Source organism: Sprattus sprattus (assembly GCF_963457725.1).
Source record: "Sprattus sprattus genome assembly, chromosome: 2".
NCBI classification, from domain to species: Eukaryota; Metazoa; Chordata; class Actinopteri; order Clupeiformes; family Clupeidae; genus Sprattus; species Sprattus sprattus.
In genome coordinates this window covers 44,722,005-44,733,822 of record NC_137921.1, presented here as the reverse complement: position 1 = coordinate 44,733,822, position 11,818 = coordinate 44,722,005, and the positions used below count along the sequence as shown (strand labels likewise).

Here is an 11,818-nt window from a genome sequence, read left to right as displayed (position 1 = left end):
GCTAAACTGCCGTTAGGCACCCGGAGCCTAAAGCTGCCGTTTCATTGGTGGATCCCGTTGATCCACTTGACAACCGGGAGCTGTGTACCGGAGATAGAGGTGGGTGGAGACGACGGCGTTGTCAAGAGACGCACACACCCTCCATGCACCCTTCCATGCAGATGCGCTGAGTTTGCCCATTTTTTCCTCACGAAACCTCACAGTCAACAAGACTGCAATTCATGAATTGGTAGGACCTGCACAGGTAAGAATACAGTCTAGTGCTATAAGTATCGCAACGGCTAATGTCTTCAGCCTGACCAAGCTTTTCGGGTTGGTAGGCTTTTACGCCACATCGGCATCCGAGTTGAGCAAATGCCGACACAAACGTGATGCTGCCCAAACTAAACGCAGGGTAATCGTCAGATTCACTTGTTAATCAGAAAAAAAACAGAAAGGGTGATGATGGTCGAATGTCACGTTGTGCTCATATGCGATAGTCAACAATATGGTGTGTGGTTCACAAACTGCAGCGTGGTCAATAATAAGCTAGCTAGTTCTATTTATCCTGCGCCTCGAAAATAGTTGTAATTTAATGCGGTGTGTCATAGGACGCTAGTTAGTCGCATCACTCATGTCTAGCTTTGTCCCGCAAACTGAGCCGAGAATTGCTGCAAGCTACCATGCTTAGCAATAGCTGCTGCTTTTGACAACCTATGGCTTTGCAGGTGTGTGTGATTTTATTGCTGCAGTTGTAACTTGAGTAGGCCAGGTAGCTTTAAAACAATCTTGAAATGGGTACATTCCACTATAAACTATTTTTGTTAGGTCAATCTTGTTAGGCTTTAATGCCCAGAACGACCCGGGTGGGAGAATTAACCCTAGCCAGAAAGATACTAAAAACTTAGTTGTCCTTGACCCCTAACGCAAAAAAAAAAACATGGCATGCATAGAGAAAACATCACAACACGGACAGCTATTGATAGTGTCAACGTGCCTAGTTGATGTCACTCACCCGATTTTCAACTCATACAGAAAGCTGACACCATGACGGCGAAGGAGACGATCAACATCAAAGAGGTGGAGATCATTAAGCTGATTTTGGACTTCCTCCACTCAAAAAAGCTCCACATCAGCATGCTGGCCCTAGAAAGAGAGAGTGGGGTCATCAACGGCCTGTATTCTGATGATATGCTTTTCCTGAGGTAGGGCCCTGTGTTCTGTTACTGTGATGTACAACCCAAGTTGTCAGCTATTTGAATGTGCTTAGAGCCTGTCAGCTTGGCTGTATTTAGAGGCAGTAAGCTAGCTAAAGCCTTTAGAATGAGGTCTGCCTTCTCACAGTGCAGTGAGTGACAAAGAGGGTGAATCATTTATTTGTTGAGGCTGTTTCTCTTGGCAGTTTGGGATAAAACGGCATGAAGTGTGTATGCACTAAGATGCAGTATGTTTCACAATTTGTGTGGTTTTACTGCAAACTTCTACAAGGGTTTAGCCACTAATCCATGTGAGAATTCACTAGTGAGCGTCTTTGAAGCAGGGCAGCTTGCTCTGCATCATGTGGATTAAAACTTTCCCTGACTGTAATCCTTTTCCTTTGCAATAAAGGCAACTGATATTGGATGGCCAATGGGATGAGGTCCTACAGTTCATTCAACCACTTGAAAGCATGGATAAGTTTGACAGAAAAAAGTGAGTGAGTTTTAAGCGTCTCCATGTTTGGGCCATGTACATTTGTAGGGTTAAATGTTTTTGTCAAGCTGGTGAAAGTTATTACAAATAAGTCATAAGAAAGGATGTTGATGGTGTGCTTAATGCTAAGGAATTGGCTGTCAAGCTTTCCTCTTATTTTTGTTATTGACACAGGTTCCGATACATCATTTTAAAGCAGAAGTTTCTGGAAGCCCTGTGTGTGAACAATGCCATTGCTGCTGCTGATGATCCTCAGACTGTGAGTATTTAGCCTTTGCCTCTCCTCACATTAGAAGGATGTGCCCTAGAGTAGCTTGCTTGGCAGATGACCTACATGATTTGGCTGGTTGGTTACCAGTGTCAGTTAAAACGTGCACTAAGAGTAATACACTCTGTCTGAAAAGCTACAGCATAGTACCCTGTAAAATTAAAGCATATTTGTAAATGGTGACACGAAAACCATTTTCTTTTTGTCTCTGTCCATCAGAGAAATATAGCAGCACCATATATGTTTTTCTCTCTTTCATTTCCTCTCCTTTCCACTCACCTCACTCTGTCTTTGCCTCCATTATATCCCTTGCCTCCTTTGATTAACAAATACATCATACTCCTCACTCGTCTGCATTTGTCTACCCTTACCATCCCTCTCTCTCTCTTCCCTTGTCTTTCCTCACACCTTACCCACTCCCTCCCTCCCTCTCCACACAGCTGGAGCTCACCATGCAAGAGGCAGTGAAGTGCTTGCACTCCCTGGAGGAGTTCAGTCCCACCAAGGAGGACCACAGCAAGCTATGCCTGCTCTTGACGCTGCCCTGCCTCACCCATCACGCCGAGTTCAAAGACTGGAACCCCAGCACAGCGCGTGTTCACTGCTTCGAGGAGGCCTGCGTTATGGTGGCCGAGTTTATCCCGGCCGACCGCAAGCTAAGCGAGGCCGGCTTCCGGGCCAGCAGCAACCGGCTCTTCCAGCTGCTCATTAAGGGTGTGCTGTATGAGTGCTGCGTGGAGTTCTGTCAGAGTAAGGCCACGGACGAGGAGATCAGAGAGGGGGAGGTGCTGCTGGGCGTCGACGTGCTCTGCGGCAACGGCTGCGACGACCTGGACCTGAGTCTGCTGTCATGGCTGCAGAACCTGGCGCCGGGTGTGTTCTCGTGCGCCTTCGAGCAGAAAACGCTCAACATCCACGTTGACCGGCTGGTGAAGCCCGTGCGCACAGGCCACACAGACCTGCTCACACCACTCATCAGCAAGCTGTCGCCGTACCCGGCCTCACCGCTGCGGCGGCCTCAATCGGCCGACACGTACATGTCGCGGTCGCTCGCCCCTGCGCTCGATGGCCTGTCGCACGGCCTGGCAGGGAAGGGTGAGAGGAAGGAGGCGGAGGCCAGTGGGAAGGGGGAAGCCATGTCACGCTCTTTTGCCAGTTACGGGAGTCAAGGGGGAGGACCCAACGTCACGAAAGCCCTCCTGGATAACACTGTCTTTCAGGATTCTCCTGATAGGTATTGATGCAGCGCTGTCGGAGAGTAGAGCTTTGCATAATGTAATACTTTACATAATATACAAATTGGCAAACCTTTTCAAGAAGGGGTTGAAATGATTGGAACTGATTGTAGGGTTTCTGGATGCATCTGAGGAAAGAGCTTTTGCAGTTTGCGAAGGATTTCCCTTGGTGAAGTAGTTAAACATAAACTTGAAAATCAGTTTTTCCACCCTTCACATGCATCACAGACTTAAGACAAACTATTGCCTGAATTTAGGTACCTAGGGCGACTGCAGCTGTGCCAGTGAGTGTTGTCAGTAAATTTCGCCATATGGCAGGACTTAACCCCACTAATCCTGTTTGTGCATGCTTAGATAAAGCCACACCACTTCGTTAGTTAACCCAGGGATATGCTCAATCTGCCCTTGTATTTATGGAGACGACCACATTTAAAATGACCAGTTAGCATGCTACATGTTCTGGTGCTCTTTATGACCTTTTGAATGTAATAATGTTGCAATCAAGGCCCATCTGTCCATGGGGATGGTCAAATGTTGCTACAGAAGGTACGCCGCATTGAGACAGTGTGTTTTCACTGTGCGAATGCCATAAACTGGATTGCCGTCAAGGCCTTAGAAGATTATCCCAGGACGTTGTAGCATCTCATTGAAAGGGTTTATTGGTCTGTGGCAGGGTTTTACTTTTGGCCACGTTTGCAACAACAGAAGTGTTTCTTGTCATTCATGTGGTTCAGTGGCACAGATTTGTTGTACCTTAATTGGGCAATGTAAACTGAGCCGTTTCAAAGATTCTACAATCACAGTGTTTTACTAGATAGATACCAGGGGCCGTATTCACAAAGCCTTTTATCTTACCACTAGGAGTGCTCCTAACTCGCGCTAAAACCTTTTACGTAGGAGTAATTTCTTAAAAGTGATTCACAACGGCTCTGAGACCTACTCATACTAAGGATAATACCAACTCCTAAGCTTAAGATAAAAACTCCGTTGCTATGGATGACGTCGCTTCTCATGCACGAGTTTAGAAGGGGTGAGGACGGTGATTGGTTGTTGACAGGCTCTCTCATTAAAAACTCATTTGTGACGTCTCTCTAACAATCCCACTATATCGACTGAAAATAAGAGAATAACCTAGGCTTCAAATTAAGTCATATTAAATAGTTATGGACAGTGCAGTTAGCAGAATGCACACGCATGATGACAAGTTTGTGCATCCAACGGGAATGACACTTTGCACGTTAAGAGAAATATAAAGCGATCAATATAAAATATGGCAATTGCATGTAATCAAGGCAGTAATAATTAAAGCACCCAGCAAACTGTAAGGCTATTATATTTCCAGCCCTTGACCACTTCAAATATCAGCACATGCGGCCCTTTAAGCCCTCCAATCTTAATTGAAAAAAGCGAAACGAACGTGAAACGTATAGCCTAAGCGAAAGCCTACTGGTCCCAGGACCAATAGCCACTGTCACCCCAGCGGCATCCAGCTGGTAAGTTCTCAAAAACCTGCTGCAGACCGCTCTCCGTTGAAATGCACAAGTCATCGGTACATCCAACTGTTGGATGATGTGGGGTCTACAGTGCGTTGATAGTTTGATGAATTAAACGGCTGACTGATGAATCCCAGTGTCGTCATTTGCGTTTTCCGCGAAGCCAAATAGGCTATCTTTATGTTTCCAAACATTTCACTTCGGGACACATCGTTGTTTAAAGGCGTCATTGCATCCCGCGCAAATTCTACGACAATATTAATACCTTCACGGTTTAAGCAATGTCTTTTATCAATTCCAAGTCGGCTGCAGCCATCTTACGATTTTTTGTGAATAGGTCTTAGTGACTTCCTCATGAGGAGTTTTAAGCTGTCCTAGACTTAGGTGCTACTTTTAGGGATAAAATATTTTGTGAATTGCTCTTAGTAAAAAAAATTAGGAGTCCTACATTTAAGACTGACACGCCCATTATTTTTAGGAGTTTCTCCTAAATTCGCCACTTATGAGCTACTTTTAGCCCTAAGATTTTTTGTGAATACGGCCCCTGGTGTACAACTTAGCGTAGGGCAAATATCTCACACAAACACCTTTTCTCTTCTCTCCTCTTGTAGCTGTAGGACACAAGCATCAATGTGTTCGGGTCCCAACAGCACACGTCCACCTCTAGCACCAGGTAGAGATGGAGGACCAGCAAACTCGGTTGATGGGGATGAGGTACTTGCAATAACCTCTGACTTTGTGAAAGGACTTGTACAGTACATTGTAAAGACAACATATTGACAGTGATCGTTGTGGTATCTCAAGCATGCATGGTGCCCACTCCGAGACCATTTGTGTGGATATAAATAAAATGAATAATGTGGCTCTTTGCTGCTTAAGTTGATCAGTAGCATGCAAGGCCTCTTCAGTCTATGTGGCATATGGCAATCCCTTAAAATAACTAAAGGGGATTGGAAATAAAAATCAAGTGTAACCAGCCATTTAATCAGGGACCGTGTCGGAAAGGTCATCATCATGAACCCATTGTTATCTTGGGTCATCTGACACTGGTTTTCAGTTCCCTTAAGATTCTAGTTTAGAGGTGTCTGCAGGAGACAGGACTTCCATTCCCTGTGTCGCCTCATAATTCGTATCACCCGCAGAGGCGGTAAATCCCTCCTCAGACTGTGTGTGTGTGTGTGTGTGTGTGTGTGTGTGTGTGTGTGTGTGTGTGTGTGTGTGTGTGTGAATATGCTCTCATTATATGGACAGGAGCTCTCCCCTGCAGAGTTGCGGTCACCCCCAGGGTGAGTGTGTGAGCTACTGCTGTCAGAACCAGCCAGCTCATCCCCAATGTCCTCCGAAGGACAGGACGGAATGGGGCGAAGGGAAGGCTGGAATGGGGGTGGAGCTGCTCTGCAGGGGAGGGGGGGTGTACATAAGAAGCTTGTGTGCCCAGACTGGAGCATCCTTTCCTAATGAATCATCTCAGCCGAGTCAGCCAGCTTGTCAGAGATGCTCATCTCTCATTTTTATGTGTACGAGAGCTTGGGCCTTTTCAGATTGGATTTCCCCTCCGCTTCTGTTGGGGTCATGGGCAAGGGTAATAGGGCATGGAGAGTCATGGTGGAGACTGGGGAGGTATCAAACCGATAAGGAAGCTAAAAAAAAGATCCCGTTGGTTGAGGATATGATGTGTCTGGCTTATTATGTATAACAGCTTGGGAACTGTAATCTGTTGTATTTCCATTAGCTGTGTATCATGTTGTCATGATTCAAATGGTGCACCTAATGTGTTGTTTTGCCAAACATGTCGTACTCTATTATTGCAAAAAGTTGGACTGTTGTCTGATGAGCACTCTTTTAATTTTAAACATCACTAATAGCATACTTTTTAAAACGTATCACACTCAAAATCTTCCACAGGCACCTTTCACTGTGTTCATCAGTGCACCCATTTTGCCCTTTGCTATTCCTCTGCTTTTTTGAATGGCATTCATGCTATGTCTTCCGCTCTCCTGTGGTGCAGCCTTGCGACTCGGCGGAGCAACTGCAGGAGTACCAGCGGCAGCGCATGCGCGTGCAGCAGCACCTGGAGCAGAAGCAGCAGCAGAAGCAGCTTTACCAGCAGATGCTGCTGGAGGGAGGCGTGCACCAGCCCCGCAGCCCACAGGAGGCGCAGCAGAACCTCACAGAGAAGTTCCTCAACAGGTCGGGTGATGGTTGCCTTTTTAGCATTTGACATGACAAAATCCAGGTGATTTGTATGTGTTCAGTTATTGCAGTGATGTTTCCACCATACGCCCTTTTGTGGATTAATCATATATCTTCACAGGCGTCACCCAGGCAGAGACTGTAATGTCACGATAATAGTTGTTTTTGCAGTTTTTCAAACTGAAGGAGAGTGCCTCAACATTAGCCCAGCAATTGACCCAAACACAGTCTAGTGAACTTGCACAATGAAAGTGAACAGATCTTTGTTTACATCTTATACCACTTATATCCACAAAACTCAGAAATACACTCAAAATCTCAGTTAACGAAGCCAGGTTTGAAATGCTATGTTTGTGTAATTAGTATGACATACTTTGCTTGCCTTACTGAACCTGCTAACATTCAGCAGGTAGCTCAACACTGCATGCTGCAACATTTCTATATAGACACTACTTTGAATGGTTTACCTTCACCATCTTCAGGTCCATCCAGAAGCTGGGGGAGATGAATATGGGGATGGACAACCTGGTGGAGGATGTGCAGTCTTTAACCCAGCAGTGTAACGGTACCACAGCCAAGACAACCACCCCTGCCCCCCCTTTCCAGTCCGCCCAGGCTGGCGCCATCCAGACCCCTGAGACTGGGGATCCAGGACGGGGGAAGGCAGGTGTGGTAAGCAGCACCCCACAGAAAGACAGTGGTAGGGGCATGCCATCACTGGATGAGTCCCCGGTTCCACAGACCAAAAGGTTAGGCAAGTTCTCAATCTTAAAATACAAAACATAGACACAATGTGGCATGCTACTGGTGTGTGTCCTTCCAAGTCTTGTAAAGTTTGTAAATTAGAATTAATTATAAGACTTGACAGATATTTTCAGGTTCAAAATTATATATTTGGCTTAGAAATATGTAAGGAACGTGTGTTTTTCAAAGTATTGAAGATATTCTAAATGTGTCATGTTTGATTGTACTCTTGTCAATATCCAGATGACAAAAATAAAAATAAAATAATTTAAAAAAAATAATAATTAATTATAAGACATAACTCCTATCACTGGACAGGCAGGGTGCTAAAAACACCAAGGTTATGGTTTCATTGTCAAGGGAGCACACATATTAGCAGCTTTAATTTGTACTTACCCGACTGTAGGTTGCTTTAGATAAAAGTGTCACATTAATGAATAAAAGCAAAGTTCGTTTTTAATTGTGCTACATTTTAAAACTCCTCATGATGCTTCATCAGTTGATATCATGGAGAATGACTGTGCTTGTTGCAGTGGTCAGAAGGACGGGGCAAAGAGGCCAGCTACCCAAGATCATACCTCAGCTGTGAAGAAATGTGTTCAGGAGGTAGGTCTTTCGTTATTAATTTGGTGTCTGGGTAGTTGCATATGCTACCCAATACACTATTTTCTAACACCCACCTGACTTAGTTCCCTGAAGATCCAGAACTTCTTAAGGAGCTGTGTCGCCCTGTGGTGTGTCTCTATTTTAGGACGACCATCCCAGTTCCCAGTTTGTAGTTGTGAGTACCTTGGAGGACACACAGGCTGTGCGGGCGGTGGCATTCCAACCCTCCGGGAGACTCTACGCGGTGGGTTCCAACTCCAAAACTCTGCGGGTGTGTGTTTACCCAGACGTCCTTAAGGGAAGGTGCGTTTCTACCTCAGGCTAGGTTCAGTTTTGTATCCATGAGGTAGATTTCTCCTTTAGGTTAGTGCTTGCTATGTCAGCTTTGGTTTATTGTCTTCTGATGCCATCTTGTGCTTGCCATCATGATTTTTCCTTCATGTTAGACTGGGTTATGTTCCCTTTTTGGGTTGACTGGGTTGTCTTCCCTAGATTAGTTCTAGGTATCAGTCAAAGCAACCTTTTTTTATTATTGGACCATAAGTGGGTGGTTTAAGACAGGAGTCTTTAACCAAAAATTAAATTTGGAATCGTTCACAAATCTCAAAAAAACGGTTCTACAAAGGATAATGAAAATATGTTTGACTTACACTTTAGAAATATTTGTTTTAAGGAATTCAGCCAGGTCTCTTTTACTTCAACAATAAATGTAATTTCTCAGGGAGACCGGCCCAGCCAGAGAGCCTGAGGTTTGCTTCAAGAGGATAAAGCATCACAAAGGCTCCATCTACTGTGTGGCATGGAGTCACTGCGGCCAACTGCTGGCCACTGGCTCCAATGATAAGTGTGTGAAGGTGCTGCCTTTCAACACAGACACGTGCAATGCCTCAGGTAATGCTCACCCTATAAGAACGTCCTCATCAAGGGTCATATCAATAAATATCAACAATCCGGGATTGTTCTCAGATAACTGCATGACTGAATATTTTAACCAAGCTAAAACATAACACAAGACTCTGTTTTTTCAAAACATCCTAAAAATTATGTTTAAGGGGCTACAAATCATGCTCTCTGAAATGCATCACATCATCATTTTATTACTGCAGTAAGACATAATAATAACCAGACATCCTTTGTTTTAACCCGTTCCATGCTTTGGCTTTTTTAACTTCCTTTTCTTATGCTGCCTGAGGTACTCAGGCTCTCTGGCTCACAGCATCTCCCTTCCTTGCGCACAGGGCCTGACTTGGAGTTCAGCATGCACGACGGCACCATCAGAGACCTGACCTTCATGGAGGGCCCAGAGAGCGGGGGGGCCACCCTGGTCAGTGCCGGAGCCGGAGACTGCAACATTTATACCACTGACTGCCAGAGGGGCCAGGGTCTGCACGCGCTCAGTGGCCATACTGGTACTGGCATTTGCACAATCTTGGGATTAATTGCCCTATTTTGATAAGGGCAGTGTATGTTTTTCAGTGGGACTGTTTTACAATAATACAGCAATATAGAATAGCCTTAATTACATGTGAAATAAATGGGGGAAATGTTGATGTGTTTATAGTTGTAGAGTTAGGGGAGAGAGGCCTGTAATATGTTTGATATGTTGCCCTCTTAGGGCACATCCTGTCTCTGTACTCGTGGGGAGGCTGGCTTATCGCCTCAGGCTCCCAGGATAAGACGGTCCGATTCTGGGACCTGCGTGTTCCCAGCTGTGTGCGCGTGGTGGGAACAACACTGCACGGCTCAGGTGTGTGTCTGTCAACCTGTCTGTCTGTCTGTCTGTCTGTCTGTCTCTGTCTGTCTGTCGGTCTGTATGCGTATTGTTTATGTGGTTGTGTTATCCATGTCTTTTAGGAATGATGATGCTTCTGAAAACCAAAATAGAAAGCATCTTCAGGCCTCTCTGAACACTTGAAACTGAGCTGTAATTACACTGTTTTGGCCACTTGTTGTCACTTTTTAGTTTAAGAGCAAGTAAAGACAAATAACATCAGTCAGTATGATATGAAGTTACATTATTGTACCTCTTTTATTGTATAATTTAATCAAAATTGAACACTTTTTCTCTCTCCCTCCCTCCCTCCCTCCCTCCCTCCACCTGTTGTCACCCTTCAGGTAGTGCTGTGGCATCAGTGGCCGTGGACCCCAGTGGTCGTCTCTTAGCCACCGGTCATGAGGACAGCAGCTGCATGCTGTATGACATCAAAGGAGGCCGGACGGTGCAGACGTACCGACCTCACAGCAGCGATGTGCGGTCAGTCCGTTTCTCCCCAGGAGCTCACTACCTGCTCACTGGCTCCTACGATGGCAAAGTGATGGTCACAGACCTGCAAGGTGAGGCCCCTTTCTCTCTTTCACAGATAGGCTTATTATATTCACTCTGATATGTCCTTACGTTTTTGTGTATTGAATAACAGTGGTTCAAGTATGACATAGTGAAATACTTTCTTTCATTAATGACCCTTGCTTAGGTATATTGTTGAACTCTCCTCTTTGTCTCTGATATCAATACTGCTATCTGTGGTCTTCCCTCCCAAGGTGACCTGACCAAGCCACTCCCGGTGACGGTGGCAGGTGAACATAGTGACAAGGTGATCCAGTGCCGGTGGCACCCGCAGGACCTCTCCTTCCTTTCCTCTTCAGCAGACAGGACTGTCACACTGTGGGCACACGACTCCTGAGTAGGAGGTGGCCGCTGCTGCTGACTGAGTGTACAGTGACAATGTGTGTGAGAGAGGGACAGAGAGAGCGAAAGCAGCGGAAGGAGAGTCAATGGATCGGAGCAGAGAGAGCTGAGTGGAAAAGCACAAAGACTTGAATCCTCCAATCACCCCCCCTCGCCCCCTGTGTTGAAGAGCCCCTGTAAGCTTGCATATTAAATGAAAGACAAAAAGCCTGCTTCCAGGAAGATTACAAGGTCTGTCTGCGTCTATGTCATGAGTGAGTGAGACGGTATGCATTGAAGAGAATAGTATGAACACAAAATATAAACTGACATTTGTAAAGACTTAACTATCTATTGACTATAAATAAGTATGGGTTGGTGAAATACTGAGATTGTGATGATGATGGAGTAACAGTGACATTGAAATTGAAAAGGCAAGAATGTATTTGCATTGTAAATATTAACTATATGCTCCACGCTCTTCTTCTGCATGAGCTCCAGGTCGGCTAACTTTAATCTGCTGAGGCATTGCAGCCTCAAGTATGTTCCACATTGTACAGCTCACTTACTGCATCATCAGAGCAACATTCTGTTTCACTGGAGTTGCATGTCTGTGAATTCATTAGAAGTCTCACAAGCATTCACATCAAGCACACATTGGTCAAAGCACTGCTTCAATTTTGAGCTGTTCCAAACTGGTTTATTAGGCCCAGTAAACTGTTAATTCTTTGTGAACTACATGGTGCCTTGAGTAAGAAGTTCCACTGTTATAGCAACGTAAATAAAATGTGTAAACTCTTAACTGATGTCTGCAATATTTGTTTGTGCATTCTAGTAATAAAAAGAGGTTGTGTCCATTATTTTACAACATATGTAATTAGATTAACGTAAAAATCATATGGAATCGCAAAGACAGCAAAAGACAAGAAAACAAAAGATTAGC

At 45.0% G+C, this 11,818-nt stretch overlaps 1 protein-coding gene across 1 annotated transcript; it reads left to right on the top strand.

Annotated features, from left to right (window-relative positions):
* Window positions 1–1,026: 1,026 nt before the first annotated feature.
* wdr47b (WD repeat domain 47b) lies at window positions 1,027–10,891 on the top strand (the record flags this gene model as incomplete). Its single annotated transcript, XM_080860239.1, is given in 14 exon segments — window positions 1,027–1,184; window positions 1,588–1,671; window positions 1,846–1,930; window positions 2,380–3,173; window positions 5,279–5,381; window positions 6,676–6,857; window positions 7,343–7,593; window positions 7,596–7,618; window positions 8,356–8,513; window positions 8,932–9,101; window positions 9,449–9,619; window positions 9,826–9,961; window positions 10,330–10,544; window positions 10,749–10,891. Coding segments are annotated over 14 exon segments (2,673 nt in total).
* Between the last annotated feature and the right edge of the window lie 927 nt (window positions 10,892–11,818).